At 43.9% G+C, this 23,448-nt stretch overlaps 2 protein-coding genes across 6 annotated transcripts in view; one reads left to right on the top strand and one right to left on the bottom strand.

Moving 5' to 3' along the window:
• Positions 1–2,022: 2,022 nt before the first annotated feature.
• Positions 2,023–16,821, bottom strand: LOC106566729 (translocating chain-associated membrane protein 1-like 1). 3 transcript variants are annotated; one of them, XM_014135050.2, is made up of 11 exons: positions 16,474–16,821; positions 15,311–15,371; positions 14,638–14,756; positions 14,152–14,268; positions 13,980–14,038; positions 13,254–13,338; positions 12,936–13,006; positions 7,269–7,373; positions 3,646–3,789; positions 3,330–3,490; positions 2,023–3,221 (listed from the first exon to the last, which is right to left on the bottom strand). In XM_014135050.2, exons 1-11 carry the CDS (start codon positions 16,591–16,593, stop codon positions 3,151–3,153), a joined length of 1,113 nt encoding a protein of 370 aa, XP_013990525.1. In that variant the 5' UTR covers positions 16,594–16,821; the 3' UTR covers positions 2,023–3,150. The 3 variants fall into 3 exon arrangements, with proteins under 3 accessions (XP_013990525.1, XP_013990527.1, XP_013990524.1); XM_014135052.2 differs by lacking the exon at positions 16,474–16,821 and adding an exon at positions 15,750–16,455 and having other exon boundaries at positions 2,023–3,224; XM_014135049.2 differs by having other exon boundaries at positions 2,025–3,224.
• Positions 16,822–17,258: 437 nt separating this feature from the next.
• Positions 17,259–23,448, top strand: part of LOC100195767 (protein kinase C-binding protein 1) — a 30,189-nt gene continuing 23,999 nt past the window's right edge. For all 3 annotated transcript variants that reach the window (XM_014135056.2, XM_014135055.2, XM_014135053.2), the window contains exons 1-2: positions 17,259–17,363; positions 20,123–20,350. In XM_014135056.2, coding sequence (XP_013990531.1) covers positions 20,337–20,350 — 14 coding nt within the window. In that variant the 5' untranslated portion in view covers positions 17,259–17,363; positions 20,123–20,336. The remainder of the gene's footprint in view (positions 17,364–20,122; positions 20,351–23,448) is intronic.

Below are 23,448 nucleotides of genomic sequence, written 5' to 3'. Positions count from 1 at the left end.
CAACAGCATTGGGTCTCTACAGGACATAACATAAGTGTCCAATTGCAATGTCCAAATCACTGGACTGGTGGAGCAAGAAGGCCCCTTCAGCCCAAATGTGGCAAACAGAAGTCACAGAATCTATTTCACACAGGACAGGGGTTAAGGAAGGGCCAGGGGTTGTAAGCAAACATCCAATAAGACTTTATATAAAATATAACTCAGTTACCACTCACTGTCTTCATTACAAAAGCCTTTTTTTAAATAAATTAACAAAAAGGTGAAATGAAAACAAGGTAAAGGATTTAAAAGGAAACAAGGGGAGTTAAACTGTCTGTCAAGCTCCATGAAGTCAAAAGGGCAACAACTTTTTTTAAGTGAAAATGCAGACACTAAAGCATGAATCACGCAGAGCCTTCACTTCCTCACGGACGCACACAGTAGGCATAACCACAGGTAGAACTAGACACGGGCATGCACACACACACAGGCTCAAACACGCACCAACACACACACACACCAGTCCCATCTGAGAATTAGTCTCTTATAGGCAGACCTTGGGCAACGGCACATTCAAAGATTGCGGAAGTAAGCCGTCTGGCAAAAGAGACTATCTGAGAATGGGATGTACAGTATAATAAGTGGGTGTCGATGGAGGCAGCTGCCTGCCAACATACACCACAGGCGGCCGGTGACACCTTAATTGGGGGGGGGGCTCATAGTAATGGCTGGAACGGATTAATGGAATGGATTAATGGAATGGTATTGAACACACCAAATACATATTTTCCACGTGTTTGATACCATTCCATTCATTCCATTCTAGCCATTATTATGAGCCGTCCTCCCCTCAGCAGCCTCCTGTGCCATACACTCAGATATAAAAAAGGCAAAAAAAAGAAAAAAGGAAACCCGAGGAGAACTCCATGGCTCACGCCACTGACATTTTAAGGACACTTAAAAAGAGGATTGTATCGTTTGGGTTGAGACTGAAAGCGTTTCGCTTTGTACCTCGTCTATGCTGGTTATAGAGTTGCCAAAGCATGATATAAAAAAATAAGATACGACTGAAATAAATAACTCAACTCTTCCAGTAGATGTGAAAAAAAGGCCACTGAATGCTTCTGAGATGCAAACTCAACAGCTCGTCAAAACCTAACCATGACCCTTTAGGCTTAACGCCATAACTTGAGGCCTTAATTATTGGCATTGTTCATTAATTAATATAATCTTATCGGAGATTGAAATCTTGAACTGAAACACAAAAACCTCACCTGAACTCCTGCACAAATCCTCCACATACAGTACCAGTCAAAAATTTGGACACCTACTCATTCAAGGGTTTTTCAAGAGATCATCCACTCTGCGTCTCACAAAGACACGGCGGTTGGAACCAAAAATCTCAAATGTAGACTCATCAGACCAGATAGATTTTCACCGGTCAAATGTCCATTGCTCGTGTTTATTGGCCCAAGCAAGTCTCTTCTTCTTATTGCCATCCTTGAGTAGTGCTTTCTTTGCAGCAATTTGACCATGAAGGCCTGATTCACACAGTCTCCTCTGAACAGTTGGTGTTGAGATGTGTCTGTTACTTGAACTCTGTGAAGCATTTATTTGGTCTGCAATTTCTGAGGCTGGTAACTCTAATGAACTTATCCTCTGCAGCAGAGGTAACTCTGGGTCTTCCATTCCTGTGGTGGTCCTCATGAGAGCCAGATTCATCATAGTGCTTAATGGTTTTTGCAAGTGCACTTGAATAAACTTTCGAAGTTCTTGACATTTTCCGGATTGATTGACCTTCATGTCTTAAAGTAATGATGGACTGTCATTTCTCTTTGCTTATTTGAGCCGTTCTTGGTCTTTTACCAAATAGGGCTATCTTCTGTATACCACCCCTACCATGTCAAAACACAGCTGACTGGCTCAAACGTATTAAGGAAAGAAATTCCACAAATTAACAAGGCACATTTGTTAATTGAAATGCATTCCAGGTGACTACCTCTTGAAGCTGGTTGAGAGAATGCCAAGAGTGAGCAAAGCTGTCATCAAGGCAAAGGGTGGCTACTTTGAAGAATCTAAAATATATTTTGATTTGTTTAACACATGACTCCATGTGTTTTTTCATAGTTTTGATGTCTTCACAATTATTCTACAATGTAGAAAATAGTAAAAATAAAGAAAACCATGAAATGAGTAGGTGTGTCCAAACTTTTGACTGGTACTGTACATCAATGCATCATTTGCTCAAGAGATCTAGTTCTGTCTGCATGGATAAAGGAATTATCTCCAGTAATGGAGTTTTGGATAAAGGCCAGTTGAGTCAGAATATGGCTGATAGAGAGTTGGTCAATCTGTGAGACGGGGCTACTCAATGACTAACTACTAACAGTGCCTCAATCCCATAATAGCACAGATTTCATATGGCAAAAGCAAGTAACAATACAGGCATCAAACGGACACCGTTAGGAGTTAATGGTGATGTCCCTATACAAAACCAATGACAAGGTAAAATAAACTTTTAGTCCAATGTTTCACACACTTCTTGTTTTACATGTTTTGTTGAGCTCATGAATCGTGCCATGCACTCTTGCTGTGAAGATTGAACAGTGCATGTTTGACTTCCTCAGAAACCCAGTTAGAAAGTTTGATTGACTAGGGCCCTGAAGCTGGATGCAATCGCTACAGATAATTCCTCTCCAAAAATGACTTTTTGACCAATTATCTATCCAGTTACTTCCCACTTCCTCTCTCTCAAGCAACAAAATTTGAGTGGGAGAGATTTAGCACAGACACACCTTGCCCAAAAGGCCAGCCCAGAGTGGCTTAGGGCCAAACCCCATGTTTTCGTTCAAAGTGAACACACAGCACAAGCAGTGGGGCAGTTGGTGGGGCACACACGGGTAGTGGATTCATACTTTAAAACATTTAACCAGTCGACCCTGCCCTGCTTACATCCCATCCACAGAAAGAACAACTGAACACAAACATATTAGGTCCTCAAAACAAACAAAAACATAACTATTAAAACATAGGTTCTAACACAAAACAGACAGTTAAGGTTGTTTTGGGGAATAGATTAAAAAATGTAAGTGATGAAAAGACAAAATGTCACATTGAGAATAGCCCCCTCACTTCTCCTCAGCTCCATCCCTCCATTCTCTCCCTCCAACTCTATGAGGCTTTGGCTTTTCTCGCACGGGGTGACGTCTTGTCATCGGACTTCACCACACCGTTGGCAGAACCTACTAACAAAACAAACAAGAACAACATGTCAGAAACATATCTGCATCACAGAGTTGTAATGGTTGGAGGTGGGTGTTCCAAGGGGGCAGGGGCAGCGGCAGACTCACCCCGGGCCAGGTCCTTCTTGTGGGGCTTGCTCTTCGGGCTGAAAGCCTTCTTCTTGGAGGCCTGGCTCTGGCTGTGCTCCCTCCACTTCTTCAACTGGAAGTTGATGAACTTCCACATCATCCAGGCCTGGGTCAGGCAAATGGCAGCCAGGCACGTCATCCTGGGAGGCAAGGGGGGAAACATTATGAAGACCAGCCATGAGCAATGACAGGCGTTTTACTTTCTTTGATAGATGAAAAGTTCAAACTTGCTCTCAAGGGCCGAATCAGAGGGGGTAACAGGGCAAATTAAGCGATCTTAAGAAACATGACTTGCCTAATGGTAAGCACATTGAAGTTTCCCTTTGCCAGTGAGAAACCCTGGTTCTCTGCGCGGGGCAGTCCGAAGCCAAAAGTCAGTACGGAGAGGGTGAGGGTAAGGAGCCGAGCGATGACGAAAAGTAGCGCCCACAGAGTGAAACTGGAAAAGAAAAGAGAATCTGAGTTAGTCACCATGGGAACAACAGTGACACCTTCCATGGGCTCACATAAGACACTATCGGTTATTCAAATCAATCAGTTTAGTCCGATAAGGGAGGAAAAGTTTACATCAATTATAATTTCTAAAGTGGAAATTGGAAAGTTATATTTGAGTGTCATTGAGTGTCAGTGAGTGTTCATTCCAATCTCCTTTGCATTAGCGTAGCCTCTCCTGTAGCTTGTCAACCATGTGTCTGCCTATCCCTGTTCTCTCCTCTCTGCACAGGCCACACAAACGCTTCACACCGCGTGGCCGCTGCCACTCTAACCTGGTGGTCCCAGCGCGCACGACCCACGTGGAGTTCCAGGTCTCCGGCAGCCTCTGGAACTGCCGGTCTGCGGCCAACAAGGCAGAGTTCATCTCAGCCTATGCTACCCTCCAGTCCCTCGACTTCTTGGCGCTGACGGAAACATGGATTACCACAGAAAACACTGCTACTCCTACTGCTCTCTCCTCATCTGACCACGTGTTCTCGCATACCCCGAGAGCATCTGGTCAGCGGGGTGGTGGCACTGGAATCCTCTTCTCTCCCAAGTGGACATTCTCTCTTTCTCCCCTGACCCATCTGTCTATCTCCTCATTTGAATTCCATGCTGTCACAGTCACTAGCCCATTCAAGCTTAACATCCTTATCATTTATCGCCCTCCAGGTTCCCTTGGAGAGTTCATCAATGAGCTTGATGCCTTGATAAGTTCCTTTCCTGAGGATGGCTCACCCCTCACAATTCTGGGTGACTTTAACCTCCCTACGTCTACCTTTGACTCATTTCTCTCTGCCTCCTTTCCACTCCTCTCCTCTTTTGACCTCACCCTCTCACCGTCCCCCCCTACTCACAAGGCAGGCAATACGCTTGACCTCATCTTTACTAGATGCTGTTCTTCTACTAATCTCACTGCAACTCCCCTCCAAGTCTCCGACCACTACCTTGTATCCTTTTCCCTCTCGCTCTCCTCCAACACTACTCACTCTGCCCCTACTCAGATGGTATTGCGCCGTCGCAACGTTCGCTCTCTCTCCTGCTACTCTCTCCTCTTCCATCCTATCATCTCTTCCCTCTGCTCAGTCCTTCTCCAACCAATCTCCTGATTCTGCTTCCTCAACCCTCCTCTCCTCCCTTTCTGCATCCTTTGACTCTCTATGTCCCCTATCCCCCCGGCCGGCTCGGTCCTCCCCTCCTGCTCCGTGGCTTGACGACTCATTGCGAGCTCACAGAACAGGGCTCCGGGCAGCCGAGCGGAAATGAAGGAAAACTAGCCTCCCTGCGGACCTGGCATCTTTTCACTCCCTCCTCTCTACATTTTCTTCCTCTGTTTCTGCTGCTAAAGCCACTTTCTACCACTCTAAATTCCAAGCATCTGCCTCTAACCCTAGGAAGCTCTTTGCCACCTCCTCCCTCCTGAATCCTTCCCCCCCCTCTCTGCAGATGACTTCGTCAACCATTTTGAAAAGAAGGTTGACGACATTCGATCCTCGTTTGTTAAGTCAAACGACACCGCTGGTCCTGCTCACGTTGCCCTACCCTATGCTTTGACCTATTTCTCCCCTCTCTCTCCAGATGAAATCTTGCGACTTGTGACGGCCGGCCGCCCAACAACCTGCCCGCTTGACCCTATCCCCTCCTCTCTTCTCCAGACCATTTCCGGAGACCTTCTCCCTTACCTCACCTCGCTCATCAACTCATCCTTGACCGCTGGCTACGTCCCTTCCGTCTTCAAGAGAGCGAGAGTTGCACCCCTTCTCAAAAAACCTACACTCGATCCCTCCGATGTCAACAACTACAGACCAGTATCCCTTCTTTCTTTTCTCTCCAAAACTCTTGAGCGTGCCGTCATTGGCCAGCTCTCTTGCTATCCCTCTCAGAATGACCTTGTTGAACCAAATCAGTCAGGTTTCAAGACTGGCCATTCAACTGAGACCGCTCTTCTCTGTGTCGCGGAGGCTCTCCGCACTGCTAAAGCTAACTCTCTCTCCTCTGCTCTCATCCTTCGAGACCTATCTGCTGCCTTTGATACTGTGAACCATCAGATCCTCCTCTCCACCCTCTCCGAGTTGGGCATCTCCGGCGCGGCTCACTCTTGGATTGCATCCTACCTGACAGGTCGCTCCTACCAGGTGGCGTGGCGAGAATCCGTCTCCGCACCACGTGCTCTCACCACTGGTGTCCCCCAGGGCTCTGTTCTAGGCCCTCTCCTACTCTCACTATACACCAAGTCACTTGGCTCTGTCATATCCTCACATGGTCTCTCCTATCATTGCTATGCAGACGACACACAATTAATCTTCTCCTTTCCCCCTTCTGATAACCAGGTGGCGAATCGCATCTCTGCATGTCTGGCAGACATATCAGTGTGGATGACGGATCACCACCTCAAGCTGAACCTCGGCAAGACGGAGCAGCTCTTCCTCCCGGGGAAGGACTGCCCGTTCCGTGATCTCGCCATCACGGTTGACAACTCCATTGTGTCCTCCTCCCAGAGTGCTAAGAGCCTTGGCGTGACCCTGGACAACACCCTGTCGTTCTCAGCTAACATCAAGGCGGTGACCCGATCCTGTAGGTTCATGCTCTACAACATTCGCAGAGTACGACCCTGCCTTACACAGGAAGCGGCGCAGGTCCTAATCCAGGCACTTGTCATCTCCCGTCTGGATTACTGCAACTCGCTGCTGACGGGGCTCCCTGCCTGTGCCATTAAACCCTTACAACTCATCCAGAACGCGGCAGCCCGTCTGGTGTTCAACCTTCCCAAGTTCTCGCACGTCACCCCGCTCCTCCGCACACTCCACTGGCTTCCAGTTGAAGCTCGCATCTGCAACAAGACCATGGTGCTTGCCTACGGAGCTGTGAGGGGAACGGCACCTCCATACCTTCAGGCTCTGATCAGGCCCTACACCCAAAGAAGGGCACTGCGTTCATCCACCTCTGGCCTGCTCGCCTCCCTACCTCTGCGGAAGCACAGTTCCCGCTCAGCCCAGTCAAAACTGTTCGCTGCTCTGGCACCCCAATGGTGGAACAAGCTCCCTCACGACGCCAGGACAGCGGAGTCAATCACCACCTTCCGGAGACACCTGAAACCCCACCTCTTTAAGGAATACCTGGGATAGGATAAAGTAATCCTTCTACCCCCCCCCCAAAAAAGATATAGATGTACTATTGTAAAGTGGTTGTTCCACTGGATATCATAAGGTGAATGCACCAATTTGTAAGTCGCTCTGGATAAGAGCGTCTGCTAAATGACGTAAATGTAATGTAAATGAAAAGCTCCCATTGTATCACACAAGTGACTTGCTGAAGGTGGCAATAATACAAATTAAATTCAAAACCTCTCTCTGTATGCAGGTTTTATTCCCAACTTCTCCCCCTCCTTGTATTGACTGGTATGAAAATGGAGGGGGTGTCCAGCGTACAATTCATACATACCCCTTCTGCTTGTTCTCATCACTGAAGTAGAAGAGGCGTGAGGCGTGGAACAGGAGCTCCACCAGGTAGTGAGGTACCAACAGCACCAGCCCCAGCCGGTGGAGGCTGAACACAGGAAGTCCGCAAACACCAGGGGAAACAGATAACAGACCTTCATCAGATTACATTTTCTGCCCAGGGATTAACAGTACTGAACTACTCAATAAAATTAAATATTATTCACATTTGCAGGAGGAAGCATCTTTAAAAGTTGTTCAGAAGATAGAAGCGATGATTTATGCATATCTACCATAAAAAGGGCCTATAATTGATCCATGCAATGCAATTATGACCGGCACTACTTCCAATATTATTGCTTAGTATGTTTGGGCAAAATGGTTCTGTTACAGTCTAATGCTACGTAAATGCTTGAATAGTACTATATGTACTGTATCAACTGGTAATTTTCCATAGCTGTCCAGTACCCTCTTCACACACCGCACAAAGGAGGGATTTGCTGCTGACTCCTTATCGATCGGGCACTAGAGGCCTAGCTCAAGGCTAAATTCTTCTTCTAACTGAAATGAACTCATCACTCCCCTCAGTCATGTAGGCTGTGAGAACTGGTTAGAATATGCTTTTGTTTGTACAATGCTTTAAGGAAGTGGAGCCAAGTCCCCCTTATCTCTCATGTAAGCTTGCTTTCCCCTAGGAGAGGCAATCAGCTCTTTGTGTAGAATAAGTATATAATGACTGTGTGATTCTGTAACTCTTGAGTTCTTCTCCGGTTTATCCTGAGAGTGATCTCTCTTGCAATTGATTGAATAAACTCCTATAGCTGCTAAGTTCTGCCTGATTCCTGGAATGAGTTTTCCTCAACAAGTAGGTGTCCTCCCATCGATTAGAAATATTAAGGTTGTTTTTTGGGGTAAGACCACCACCACGAGGGCTGTTCGAGAGAGGATACGGAAAGGACACAGGGAAAAGTGATTCAGCCCACAACATCAGCAGGGGAAAAGGATACATCATAACACTGAAGCCATTTGCAAAAAAACTTGAATGACCTCCTTCCTTCCCTATACTCCTGTCAGTCATGCCCAGTGATCAGAAAGAGGTATGTGGAGCACTAGGATCAAATTAAAGCCCTACGCTGCCTTTACCCATCTTCCAGACCAGTGGTCTTGAAGGAGAGGAGCTGAGTAACAGAAGGCCATTAAAATAGTATTGGGTCAAGGAGGTTCAGAGGTCAGCTAAAACAGTTAGAGGTACTTCTGATGATTATACTACTTTGATAGGATATCACAACTACCGTGATTACTGCTGAACTTTTCCACAGTCACTTTCACACAACAAATTAGTTTGTCAGACTTGACCTGCATGTAGGAAACTTAAAAAGGTTGCCTGTATGGGAGGTATTTTGAGGACAAAGCAAATACATCCATACAGGTTTACAACTAACCCCACCCATCACCCCAGACACCAAACTCTCTCCGGGTAAACAGTGCATTCGGAAAGTACTCAGACCCCTTCACTTTTTACACATTTTGTTACGTTACAGCCTTATTCTAAAATTAATTAAATACATTTTTTTGTTGTTAATCTACACACAATACCCCATAAGGACAAGGCGAAAACAGGTTTAGAAATTTCAGCAAATTTATAAAAAACGAAATACCTTATTTACATAAGTATTCAGACCCGTTGCTATGAGACTCGAAATTGAGCTGAGGCACATCCTGTTTCCATTGATCTTCCTTGAGATGTTTCTACAACTTGATTGGAGTCCACCTGTGGTAAATTCAATTGATTGGACATGATTTGGAAAGGCACACACCTGTCAATAGTTGACAGTGCATGTCAGAGAAAAAACAAGTCATGAGGTTGAAGGAATTGTCCATAGAGCTCCGAGACTGGATTGTGTCGAGGCACAGATCTAAGGAAGGGTACCAAAAAATGTCTGCAGCATTGAAGGTCTCCAAGAACAAAGTAGCATACATAATTCTAAAATGGAAAAAGTTTGGAACTACCAAGACTCTTCATAGAGCTCGCCGCCCGGCCAAACGGAACAATCGGGGAAGAAGGGCTTTGGTCAGGGAGGTGACCAAGAACCCAATGGTCACTCTGACAGAACGCCAGAGTTCCTCTGTGGAGATGGGAGAACCTTCCAGAAGTACAACCATCTCTGCAGCACTCCACCAATCAGGCCTTTATGGTAGAGTGGCCAGACGGATGCCACTCCTCAGTAAAAGGCACATGACAGCCCGCTTGGAGTTTGCCAAAAGGCACCAAAATAACTCGGACCATGAGAAACAAGATTCTCTGGACTGATGAAACCAAGACGGAACTCTTTGCCCTGAATGCCAAGCGTCATGTCTGGAGGAAACCTGGCACCATCCCTATGGTGAAGCATGGTGGTAGCAGCATCATGGTGTGGCGGTGTTTTCCAGCGACAGGGACTGGGATACTAGTCAGGATCGAGGGAAAGATGAACGGAGCAAAGTACAGAGAGAACCTTCATGAAAACCTACTGGGGCGAAAGACAACGACCCTAAGCACACAGCCAAGACAACACAGGAGTGGCTTTTGGACAAGTCTCTGAATGTTCTTGAGTGGCACAGCCAGAGTCCGGACTTAAATCCGATCGAATATGTCTGGAGAGACCTGAAAAGAGCTGTGCAGCGACGCTCCCCATCCAACCTGACAAAGATTGAGATAATCTTCAGAGAATAATGGGAGGAACTCCCCAAATACAGGTGTAGCCAAGAAGACTCAAGGCTGTAATTTCTGCCAAAGGTGTTTCAACAAAGTACTGAGTAAAGGGTCTGAATACTTATGTAAATGTAATATCTGTTTCTTATTTTTAATAAATTAGCAAAAATGTCTAAACCTGTTTTTGCTTCATCATTATGGGGTATTGTGTGTAGATTGAGAGAAAAAAAAACATGTAATCTATTTCAGAATAAGGCTGTAACCTAACAAACTGTGGAAAAAGTAAATTGGTCTGAATAGTTTTCGAAGGTAATGTATATACAGTACCAGTCAAAAGTTTGGACACACCTACTCATTCAAGGGTTCTTCTTTATTTTTACTATGTTCTACATTGTAGAATAATAGTGAAGACATCAAAACTATGACATAACACATGGAATCATGAAGTAACCAAAAAAAGTGTTAAATCTAAATATATTCAAAGTAGCCACCCTTTGCCGTGATGACAGCTTCACACACACTGCATTTTCTAAACTAGCTTCATGAGGTAGAATGAATTTCAATTAACAGGTGTGCCTTGTTAAAAGTCAGTTTGTGGAATTTCTTTCCTTCTTTATGCGTTGGAGACAATCAGTTTTGTTGTGACAAGGTAGGGGTGGTATACAGAAGATAGCCCTATTTGGTAAAAGACCAAGTCCATATTATGGCAAGAACGGCTCAAATAAGCAAAGAGAAACGACAGTCCATCATTACTTTAAAACATGAAGGTCAGTCAATCTGGAAAATTTCAAGAACTGTGAAAGTTTCTTCAAGTGCAGTCACAAAAACCATTAAGCACTATGATGAATCTGGCTCTCGTAGGACCGCCACAGGAAAGGAAGACCCAGTTACCTCTGCAGCAGAGGATAAGTTCATTAGAGTTAAATGCACCTCAGAAATTGCAGCCCAAATAAAATGTTTCACAGATTTCAAGTAACAGACACATCAACATCAACTGTTCAGAGGAGACTTCGTGAATAAGGCCTTCATGGTCAAATTGCTGCAAAGAAACCACTACTAAAGGACACCAATAAGAAGAAGAGACTTGCTTGGGGCAAGAAACACGAGCAATGAATATTTGACTGGTGGAAATCTGTCTTTTGGTCTGATGAGTCTAAATTTGAGGTTTTTGGCTCCAACCGACGTGTCTTTGTGAGACGCAGAGTAAGTGAACGGATGATCTCCGCATGTGTGGTTCCCACCGTGAAGCATGGAGGTGTGATGGTGTGGGAGTGCTTTGCTGGTGACACTGTCTGTGATTTATTTAGAATTCAAGGCACACTTAACCAGCATGGCTACCACAGCATTCTGCAGCGATACACCACTAAGTTTGCACTTAGTGGGACTATCATTTGTTTTTTTTAACAAGACAATGACCCAACCCACCTCCAGGCTGCGTAAGGGCTATTTGACAAAGAAGGAGAGTGATGGAGTGCTGCATCAGATGACCTGGCCTCCACAATCACCCGACCTCAACCCAAATGAGATGGTTTGGGATGAGTTGGACCGCAGAGTGAAGGAAAAGCAGCCAACAAGTGCTCAGCATATGTGGGAACTCCTTCAAGACTGTTGGAAAAGCATTCCAGGTGAATCTGGTTGAGAGAATGCCAAGCGTGTACAAAGCTGTCATCAAGGCAAAGAGTGGCTTTTTTGGTTACTACATGATTCCATATGTGTTATTTCATAGTTTTGATGTCTTCACTATTATTCTACAATGTAGAAAATAGTAAAAATAAATAAAAACCCTTGAATGAGTAGGTGTTCTAAAACTTTTGACTGTGTATGTTTATGTTAGCTATGACATGCTGTGGCTGTGGTTTGAGTGTCTTAATGCCTATTGGTCCACATATTTCATTACAGTGATTGTGTTCCCCATACTCTATATAATATATATATATTTATAGATGTGTTGTGTATTTTATGTATTGATACAGGGCTCATCCGTAAAAGTATTGATGCAGGGTTCACCCCCTGCTAAAATAAAAGTCTAATAAAATAAGTAATAGTAAACTTGAGTTCAGATTTTTTTTTAAATCCTCAATAGTGGTAGAGGTGACCTCTGCGAGCCAACTCCAAAGAGACCACATTCAAGTCATCCATCCCCACTCAGTTAAACGTAGGAACTGGTTCCTCCAGTCTGACCCCTGCTGCCGTCTCTGGCTCCACACCCACCCGGCCATCTAGACGTGTGAAGAGGCCAGCTCAGAAGTGGAGGAGGGCCAGTGCACTAGGGGCAACTACCACTGAGGGAGAGGAGGTTGGCACACTGCTAGAGGATGATGTGGAGTCACTTCCACCATCATGTCGACCTAAAAGGCAGCCAGGACCTCAGCTGGACATGACTGGAAAGTACAGCCCCCATCTTTGTGTGTAAACCTAAATTTTTTATTACCATAGCATTTTTGTATTTTCTCTATATTTATCGACTTGAAAATGTATCAACTGACCAATTCGGCCACTTGGGTACATTTGGGCAAACTCGTGAGTGACACCTGTGAGACTTCATACAAAATATTATGTAGCTCTCTCATTCTTAAATGTATCAGTCTGTTGCCCTGTTGTGGACAACATCTAAATTTCCCCCGCTTCCTCTCTCAATGTATGGCCTTTCTTTGCAATAAAAATAGAAAACACATTTTTTTGTTTGTTTGTTTTATCTTTTACCAGATCTATTGTGATATATTCTCCTACATTAATTTCACATCTCCACATTCAAAGTGTTTCCTTTCAAATAGTACCAAGAATATGCATATCCTTGCTTCAGGTCCTGAGCTACAGACAGTTAGATTTGGGTATGTCATTTTAGGTGGAAATTGAGATGAAGGTTCCTATCCCGAAGAGGTTTTAAAGTGCATTAGTAAGGAAGTGCTGAACGGTAGCTCCATTCATATAGTCTTTATCTTCTTATCTAACCACTTCCCTGAGATGACGCACACTCACTTTAAGATGTAGGCACCGGTGATGTGGAAGACGTAAAGACAAATGTAATAGAGCTGGCGGGGAATATCCTCCTGAAACACACAAGCAGGAAAGAGCCTTTATTAATGACTGCTGTATCAGTGTAGGTGTGTGGCACAGCAGCTTCAGTGCCACATGACTTTTACAGCCACAAAAGGGTTTGTAAGAGGAGAATAAAGAATATGAACCATGTCTTGCAACAATGGGGAATTATAGAATGACAAGATGTATCCTTCCATGTTTAAATGACAGATGTGTCATCTTTAGGACCTAACCCAAGGTGTGATCATGCACCCTTACCTTTCGCACTTTCTGGAAGTACAGCTCAGGAAGGGCATGGAGCCAGTATGCGATTTGGCAAATGTAGAAGAACTTCACCTGAAAGCTGCAGAGAGGGCAGGTTAGAGGCAGGCAGAGGTCCGGTCTATCTATGCAGGGAGCGAGTGGATATGATGGGACATGAACGTTTGCTCATGATAACTTAGATCCTGTTACATGCATTTACAAACATGATTTTCAAAGATAGATGAAAGTCCATCAATAAGAAAAATGTATGTAACCTGGGTGAAAATATTCAGTTCACAATCTATGCATTCCTGCTTAATCTATTTCCCCTAATAAAATGGATTGAAATAACACCTCTTTACACAATGAGAAATGAGGAGAGGGATGGAAAAGACAGACACTTAGCGCTGTGTGTCTAGCTTGAGTAAAACATCACATTTGGAATAAATATTTTAGGGGAACCTGATGTCTAAAATAGATTTGATGAGACAGCAGGACAGTGTACTCCCATGCGCAATACTAGGGCTGCAATCCACCCTGGGTCACTAAGGCCTTTCCACTGTGTCAACTCAAAAATCTGAGCCGTCACAGAACACTTGTGGAGAATTATTGTGTTCTAGAACACTTGGTAACTCCACAAAAAGTTGTGATGAAAACAGTACTAACCCTGTCCCTCTGAAATGTTGAAATAATGAATGAGTGACCCGAAGGCGTAAAATGTATGTATAAATCCTTACTTACACCATGTGGGTGTGTGGGTAGCCCTCCCATAAGAAAGTAGGATTTGTCGCAAATTCCTCCTAACAGGTAAGAAGAGAGACGGCATGAGCCAAAGAACAAATACAACGGGATGGACTGCTTGTCTTCACATAATGCTCCAAGGCTCCTGGCAGCGTTTCATTGGTCTTCTTACCGCTGTTAAGATGCTGCAGCCCCAGATGAAGGACAATAAGTAGAAGGCAGCAAGCTGTCCCGATTCATTGAACTTGCTATGTTTGGTTTTCGACAGGTGCAACCGCCTATTCATTTTCTGAAATCAGAGAGAATAGGACATGAGACATGCATACCGACGAAGAGAAACGTGTCCGTTATCATTTGCTGTGGGCTGTGTAAGAGAAGGAAGTGGCCGAGGAGGTTACTATTTGACTGCCTAAGAGGGTGAGAAGGATAAGACTGCTAAGAGAGACAGGGCCAGACCTTCAGTTATGATCACACTTGGGCTGGAAAAGAGGGGGAGAGACACACACGAGCACACACAGTGACTATGTGTTCTGTAGATTAACTACCTATACAGATATCCTCCTTTCTCTTTTAGTCACACACGTGCATGCACATACACGTACGCGCACACACACACACACACACATACAAAAAGGGGTCTGTGTGCAGAGACACTCACATCGAGAATGTATTCCTGTATTAAGGCGTGGAGTATGACAGCAATGAGCAGGTAGAAGAACACAGTGGCTATGTCTTTAGGACCGTACTGGTACAGGTTCACTTGCTCAGCCCTCTCGTCTGATAACATACAGATGAACAAAAAAACAACTTGGTCAATGGCTTCAAATACAAGGTACTGGATACATGCACTAAATACTGTAAAATTATATTACGTTTTAGAAATAAATACAAAGAATTATGTCAGCTGCATACCACCCTGCATCCCACTGCTGGCTTGGCTCTGAAGCTAAGCAAGGTTGGTCCTGGTCAGTCCCTGGATGGGAGACCAGATGCTGGGCCAGTAGGAGGCACTCTTTCCTCTGGTCTAAAAAAATATATATACATACCCCAATGTGCCAGGGCAGTCATTGGGGACATTACCCTGTGTAGGGTGCCATTAATTGGATGAGATGTTTAATGGGTGTCCTGACACTAAAGATCCCATGGCACTTATTGTAAGAGTAGGGGGGTTAAATTCCCAATCTGGCCCTCATACCGTCATGGCCACCTAATCACCACCAGCTTCCAATTGGCTCATTCCTCTCCCTTGTAACTATTCCCCATGTCATTGCTGTAAATGAGAATGTGTCAACTTGGTAAAATAACTACTAATAAAAATTATGTAAACTTACCAAGACTTTGAGTCACATTGTATTGAACGGTGATGAACATGATGGCAAACTTTGCTGTGACCTGCAATAAACGAAAGATATCAAATAGAAGCATTGTTGTAGCAAAAGGTCTTGTAATGGTACTTTGTAACAAGAGTGGTTCTTCCTGATAATGCAGATGCATAGGAATCAATCACAATAAAATGTTTGCGATTATTGTGGATAGCCAGGTTCGATTAAAACCAATACATGCTTTGCAAGAATAACTATTTCCCTAATAATCCTGTTTGGCTACCTGATGGCACTCTGATAACTGCTGAAAATCGCCAATCAAAATAAACGTTCTACCACAGCAAACATGTTATTTTGGAGAAACAAGTGTTATTCTGATTTCAAACATATGACGTGTGTATGTGAAAACTACTTCTAAGACCCATACATTCAGTTGTTCCTAACATACCTCACTCGTGCTAGACGGAGGCTCGCTCGGCTGGTGCTAGCACATGCGCAGACCAAATACACCGCTGGAACGCCATTAAGGTGTTTACATGATTTAATCAATCCAAAGATTGCCCAGACATTGTGTTTTAATTGGCGTATGTTTACTTCGATTTTGACCTTAATAAGATTAAGATAAACAGAGTAAGGCGTTTACATGACTATTGCATAATCTGTCTACTGCCATAATCAGTTTAATATCGGATTATTAGTGTACATGTAAACGTACTCAATGAGACTGACAAATTGGGTGGGGAACTGGCTAGATAGCCAACATGCGATCGTGTTTCATTTTCAGAACAAGTTGCCTAGCAGGCCAACCTTGCAAGTTCAGTTAACAGCAACAAGCACTCAATTGATTACGTTTTTGCAGACTTGAATGGGAGTTGGGTAATGTAAACAATCCCCATCGTTTACTGTCACATGCATGGATGTGATAGCAAACTGGCTAGCGCTTTCTATCCATTTGGTAATATTAGATAGCTAGCTAGTTGGTGTGACATGCTAGCTGACCAGCAACTATTTAGCAGTGTGCCTCCTGTCTTCCTTGGCAATCGGTGTGACATATGAGAAGGGAGACGCTTGCGCCCAGTCCCCTTTGAGTCTTGCTGACGTTGTCATCACAGTTCAGACGAGGCGTTTTCTTATATACTGTGCAGCATACATTCCAGGGTTTAACACTGTACCTCGAACATCAGGCCGAGGAGAATTATCATAGCCACACATGAAACCATATCCGCGTGATTCTGGATCACGAACTCGTGGCTCAGCACCGGCGGGCTCTTGTTCTTCTTTCGGAAACCCATGGCTGACCGATACAGCTCTCACTACCTGCCGCTATTCAGTCACTCGCAGCCCTGCTTGCATTCAGATGCAAACTGTCCTATTTTGCTCCCGCCACTACTGCCAGTTCACGGTGTAAATTGCCGTTCATGTGTTAACTAGCTTAGAAACGATAAAAATGTACACAACACCACGCACTTCGTTACTGGCCAGTCAAACGTCCCCTCCCAGTTCGGTTCCTACACTCAAGATCCGCCCATTGACGTAGATAGAAAATCCCGCCTCGTTGAACCCATGGTTGACACTATGCTGAACAAATCACGTGCAAGGGAATTGGTGGAGGAGGTGTCGGTTTCCTAGCAAGTCAATTAGGGGATTCGATTAATCTGGCACAGGGTTAAAGTTGATTGCAATCGTTTTGGACCCGGGCTGCCTCCCGGGCGTGAGCCAGGTGCCCCGTTCAAAGCCCACGGCGAAGTCTGCTCCACACAAAAGTGACGCAGTTAAGCACGAGGAGTAATGAGTAGGATTATGTGTTTTCGCATGCAAAATGTATTGCTTTTGATAAAAACGCTTTATCTGCCTTCCCATAGAAAACTAGTTTGAAAATATATGTTATGGAGAAAAGGTTAATGCTTCTGCAGGATGCATGTCACGGACCATGCACCGGTACCCCGAAGTTCAGCGTAATCGAATCCGCCCAATCAATGTTGAGGGAAAGAAGGGATACCTCTAAGCCATCTTTCATTCCGTCCAGTCAGATTTTATTTTACATACATATCTTCATTATCGGGTACGTATTGATTGTTTTACGTGAAATACCATTTATTCCTTTAGTTTTAGCAAAATAAAGCGTGTAAAATAGGAAATATTTCTCAATGTGAATCAGGAAACGGTTGTTATTATTAACGTCAGCAGCTAGTTAGCTAGCTAACATTAGCTAGTTACTGTAGCCAACAAAGCCCACTACGCAAAGGAAGTAGCTAGTGGTGATGGTGAACCCGTTTGATATAGCTACGTAGTTACACTTTACAAGTCTGTTAAGTATATGGAATTGTATTGCCAAAAGGAACCAACCTAGGTAACTTGGTACACATTCGGGTAATCCTACTGTCAATGATGGTTTAATCTTTCACCCTGGCTTGTCACTCATTCAGTCACTCCTGACCCCAGCCTTCACATTCAATAATAACACAATTATATGTATTTTAGTATAGGCTGTCAAACCATATTGATATGAGCTGTTATGGTATAATTGGGCTCTGCCATATCATTTGTACAAATGCCAGGATTTATAGATATGTCTGTATCAATATGTCCTTTTTTAAAGTGGAGTACCGAGTAGCTACAGTCATGGATTACATTTTCTGTACGCTTAACTTTTTAAACCTAGCTAACTGTTAACTGTTCCGGAAACATTACACAATAGTCAAGGTACCAAGAGTACGAGCTGATTGAAAACCAATCAATATAGACCTAGTCCTTTCGACAACATTTGTCATACAAATTTGTCAAACAAATGCTTCACAGTAACCCGGCCAAGATCCCTAACAGAGCAAGCAGAAAAAAGGCACAGAGTGAATAACCATCTGGCCAAACAGTTGTCCTTTTAGGCAAGACACCGCACAAATAGTTCAGAGGAGTGTATATCCATCAATCTAGGCTAGACAGTTGTCACATTAGCATGGTTGGTGCCGACAAATATGTCAATAGTATTCATATAGAGGCAGGGTGAAGAGTCACCGGTGGAAATGGTGAACCTGTGAGGGCCAGGGGCGTCTGAATCTGTCTTATGTTATTCTCATTTTATTCACTAGAGGACAGCATTGCACGTGCTTGAATTGTGTTATGAAACCAATTACTTCTGTGTTCTTCTAGCCCCAATTCTCCACCAAGCACACATGTCCTGTGCTCACAACAACATATCCTTTCAAAAGGGAAAGGGGGATACCTAGTCTGTTGTACAACTGAATGCCTTCAACTGAAATGTGTCTAACCACATTTAACCTCTGAATCAGAGAGGTGCGGGGGGCTGCCTTAATCGACAACCAGGTCATCAGCGCCCGGGGAACAGTAACTGCCTTGCTCAGGGGCAGAACGACAGATTTTTACCTTGTCAGCTCAGGGATTCAATCCAGCAACCTTTCGGTTACTGGCCCAACGCTCTAACCACTAGGCTACCTGCCGGAAAGGCTATAATGATATAACCTAATGCCTTTGCTATTCACATATCTGCACCTGTGGTAAGGAATAGTGGCAGATGGTGAAGAGTAGTAGTAGTTACAAGCACAGAGTGTTAGGGCTCAGACACACCAATAGCGTTTGCTGGCCGAGAATATTTAGCACTTCTGAACGAAATTTGAGAACCGAGTGCGCACCGATTTTACATGTGGAATTGTGTGAAAAATGGTGACGGAGGAAACAGAAACTCTAGATCCACATTCAATGTGTGCGAGCCTTAGTTACCATTGCTTGTAACCTCTGTGTTGGGAGTGTGGCCTGGTGAGCTATTTAAAACCTACTCCAATTGACAAACTGGCCTGTCTGAGAGTTAGCAATAACAGACAGGTGCTGTTACCCAGGTACAGTGAATTATTGATGATTTTCACAAAGCACATGATGCAAGCGGGAGGTTCCTTGGAACACACGTACATGCACACACTGTCATTTGTTCTGGTCTGCATTGTCTGGCATTACAAAATAATTTTAGTCTTTTTTTCAACCGAAAAACAACCCCCAAACTACTCTGGGGAGCTCCCAAAAAATCACTATTGAGCCTGTTGCTGACCCCTGGTATATAACAATATGTAACGTATTGTATGTATTTATTTTTTTGCCTAAAAAGTATTGGCTTTTTTTTTATGAAATTGTTTTTGTTTTACTTGTATGTTTCTCTTTTAGAGAATCTGAACTTTCAAGTAATGTTGTTTGGCCTGATGATTTATTAATTATAGAAGTATTATTTTAGTAAAATGTTTTAATGTAGCTCTTAGCAGATAAAATGAGTCCCATCTTGTTGTAGTATACATAATAGCTATTTTTATTTTGGAACAAGCCCATAAATAGCCTTTCTTTTGAATTTATTCATATTTATTACAGAATATTTGTAACTTGTTTCCTTTTATGTTAATCCTATTATTTTTTGTATATATCATCTGGATTTACCATTCAGTTTTTCTTTTAATTCCACTTATATTATAGGGAAACCTTCCCTGGTCTACATTTTAAATTGTGTGCAATTTCTCCAGGCCTTGGTTGTAGTTTTGGTGAAGAACGAGCCTATGTGCCCTCTCTCTCCTGAAGACGGTTGAGAAGAAGGGAGGGGTTTAGACAAAGGCCTTCTCTACAAAAATGGAGGTTACAACAGAGCAGCCCTGCTGTCTGTTTTTCATTTAGTAGATGCTGCCATTTCTACTATATAATCTGTGAAAATAACACAACTTGCACCAGATGCAACCTTAGGAAAAAGTATTACATTGTTGTGTGTGTGTTATTTTGTGATTTGGGCCTAGCTCTCTCTCTCTTTTATCTCCATGTCTCTCCTGCACTCAGAGCTGCTCCTGCTTGCGCTGAACAAAGATAATTACTCAGGAAACCCTTCGGCCAATCGGATGCGGTCTTACATCCCGCCTGTGACAAAGGGGCCAGTCAGGGCCTGGCTACCATCAGACAGGCCTGATCGCCTTGCCTGAAGAACGGAGCCTTCCCCGGCTGAGAGTGTCCTCCATGTTTTATAAGTGTTGCCATAACAGTGTGTCAGGCAGCCATGCATCCACAGAGGTAAGCCCTGTCTCTTTATCTCAACTCTAATTACAACATTCCTTCCTCCTCCTTCTCTGTTGTGTGACTGTTGCTGTGCAAATCTGAATGTGAATACCTGAAAATCACAGATTGCTTTCCCAAAGGAGTGGGGGGGGGGGGCTTTGGGGGCAGGGGAGGCCTTGCAAGGCCCCTGTACCACAGAGAGCTTAGGTGGGGGTTGGGTTAGAGCTCTCCCCTCTGCACTCTCTGTCTGTCTCTGTGTGTTTGTGTGTGGCAGGCAGGCTCACATGTGTTCCCCAGACATCCAGGCTGCCATGCAGTGGACTGCAGAGGCGACCATGGCAAATCCTTGTTTTCCTTGTCTTTTTTATAATGCAGAAGAGAGTAAGCTACAAATGGGCAATCTCTTATCTATCTCCTCTCTGCTGTGCCAGCCTTGTGTGTCATGGCACACAAGACTGGGGGATGGGTGGCTGAGGAAGACTAGTGGGGGGGGGTGTTATGTATCTTTTGTTGTTGTGATCTAATGTGTCACGCCAGGCCAGGGAGAATGGTCGTGGGGGAAACGCCAGGGAGACTGGTTGTGGGGGAAACACATGCCCTGTTAGACTGACCGGGGCGGGGGGTCTGACAGACGCTGATAGCTAACTCAACACTGGTTTCTTACAGTAAGTAGTGTGTGGGGGGACAAAATTAATACTTTCAGAATTAATATCTGCAGATTTTCCCGAGTGGCGCAGCGGTCTAAGGCACTGCTAGAGGCGTCACTACAGACCCTGGTTTGATTCCAGGCTATATCACAACTGGCCGTGATTGGGCGGCGCACAATTGGTCCAGCGTCGTCCGGGTTGGGGTTTGGCAGGGTAGGTCGTCATTGTAAATAAGAATTTGTTCTTAACTGACTTGTCTAGTTAAATAAAAAATGTAATACAAAAATATGAAGGATAATTCTTCACCAATTGACGCAAATACGAACAAAGCAGCGACTGCCTGCCTCATATGGCTAAATTCCTTTCCAGTCTCACCCTCATCAGAACTGAGTCCTCAGAGTTCAATTAGTGTTCCTAACCAATTGGTACATTTCATTCTTCCTCCACACATTAGTAGCCCTGTGTAGTCTAGTTGTTTTGAAGCTCATGGAATATGGGGTCTCAATTTACGGCCAAAGGCCTCCAGTTTACAGGCCAGTGCTACGATGACTGTAGCACTCATCCTTGTAAAGCTGCTTCTTCTGCTCTGTGCCTCAAACAGTGGCCATTTTGTGTTAGAAACTGAGTGTCCCTCTGGGTAATGCTCTACTCATGTCATTACAAATCAAACTGCCACCCAGAGAAACACTAAATTTTTAGTGATTGTTCATTGCATGTATCTTGTTTGTGTGATGGTTTGTTTGACTTCAGCTTAACTCATACTTGTCTGCATTTGTGTGCTTGTGTTCTTTCCCCCCCTTGCACTGCTCGGGCCTCTCACCTATTTATAGCTGTAGAGACAAAAACACCATTGATCTGCTGCTTCATTTAAATGCCTGGTTTGACGTTTCTGAAATACTTGTGTTAAAATAATCATATCCCCTATTGTAAGTAGGTTATTGAAACTGCATATCTGGCTTTCAATTCACAAGAATCCTTTTTGGTAGCATTTTATGGTACTGTTTCCACTGCTTTTTAGTAGGACATTACTTTATGGTTCTTAATTCAAATAATGAATCACAATTAATAACTAGCCCCTTCCAGTTTCCAAGTAGTGCCTAAAAGTAAATGTTTGCATGAGTCAAAGTCATTCATAGGTTCTAATTATGTAATTAGTTACCATGGCACGGCAGATCTTAAAATCCACATTTTTCTTCGATATGCCTACATTCATTTTTCTAGTATTGTATTTCCATTTACAATTATGAGCTAACTTTGGTATCAAATCTATAATTGAATTTCTACATCCTCACTATCAACCACCTTGGTTTGGCTCTATACAAAGCATGTTCTAATTACAGTATGTGAATGGCACATCAAGCACCATTACGTTAGCTTCCTCTTTTACTGTGGTTCATGAAAGGATGGGGGATGGGTGGCGCAGCGGTCTAAGGCACTGCATCTCAGTGCAAGAGGTGTCACTACAGTCCCTGGTTTGAATCCAGGCTGTATCACATCCAGCCGTGATTGGGAGTCCCATAGGGCGGCACACAATTGGCCCAGTGTTGTCCAGGTTTGGCCGGGGTAGGCCGTCATTGTAAATAAGAATTGTTCTTAACTGACTTGCCAAGTTAAATAAAGGTTGGACAAAGCCAAAAGTGATCCAACACCCCCGGAAAAAAAGAAATTGACATAATTTTGAACAATCATTAGGTGAGCTTGGAGATGTGTATAAATTCACATTGAGCTCCATTAGCGTTATGTTAGTGGTAGGCCTAATGTTAGTAATCTGGTGACAGGTTATCTTTAGGCAGTCCTCTGGGGTTGCTGGGGTTAGCTGAGGCAGCATTGCTCGTAAATTGGACACCAGGCTTTTAAATGGTCTGCTTGTGATTTACTGCCTCCTAACCACAAACAACAACTTGAAAACCCTCTTCTAAAACCTCTACCCATTCGCTTGGTCGCAATCAAAACAGACTGACAACCTTTTAAACCGAGGTGAAATTACACAGTTTTATTGCATAGCAGCAGAAAATATGTTTTAAGGAAGAAAGAAGCCTGCACACAGCGAGTCGTGTGGCATACCACAGCCGACCAATCCGGTCCCGCCCTGCAGACCCTCCAGCCAATTACAGCAGCAGTTGAGGTTAAAGATTGACAATCGCAGTGAGAGCGGCAGCACAAAGCGAGCAGGGCCTTCTGGAAAATTCTACAGCCATCTTTGTTTCATCTCTTCCAGCCCAGTGTAAAAATCAGGCTGAAGGATTTTTCTTACATATTCAGTGGTATAAGACAAGGTATGCTACTAAGTGTGAATTATCTCTGATGAAGAACATGTTATTTAGTTTTAAAAAATTTCAAAAATTCATCATGTGTAATGAATCTTATCTTTTTGCAGTGATTATAGTATGAAATGCAGGCAAAAGCATAGAACCTATTTCTGCAAGACTGTGCCTAAAACTAGTGGTTTCATATTGTCTTGAGCGA

The sequence above is a fragment of the Salmo salar genome, chromosome ssa13 (assembly GCF_905237065.1).
Source record: "Salmo salar chromosome ssa13, Ssal_v3.1, whole genome shotgun sequence".
Classification (NCBI taxonomy): Eukaryota; Metazoa; Chordata; class Actinopteri; order Salmoniformes; family Salmonidae; genus Salmo; species Salmo salar.
The sequence above is the reverse complement of the archived record's forward strand: the minus strand, read 5'-3'. Positions and strand labels throughout refer to the sequence as shown.

Coding starts and splice junctions, on each gene's coding strand:
- LOC106566729 (XM_014135049.2), bottom strand. CDS start 16,593: ATGGGTTTCCGAAAGAAGAACAAGAGCCCGCCGGTGCTGAGCCACGAG. Junction 7,374..12,935: donor ACCGGTGCCTACATCTTAAA/GTGAGTGTGCGT, acceptor TCCTGTGTTCAG/CCTCCACCGGCTGGGGCTGG. Junction 3,790..7,268: donor GATGAGAACAAGCAGAAGGG/GTATGTATGAAT, acceptor TTTCTTTTCCAG/TTTCACTCTGTGGGCGCTAC.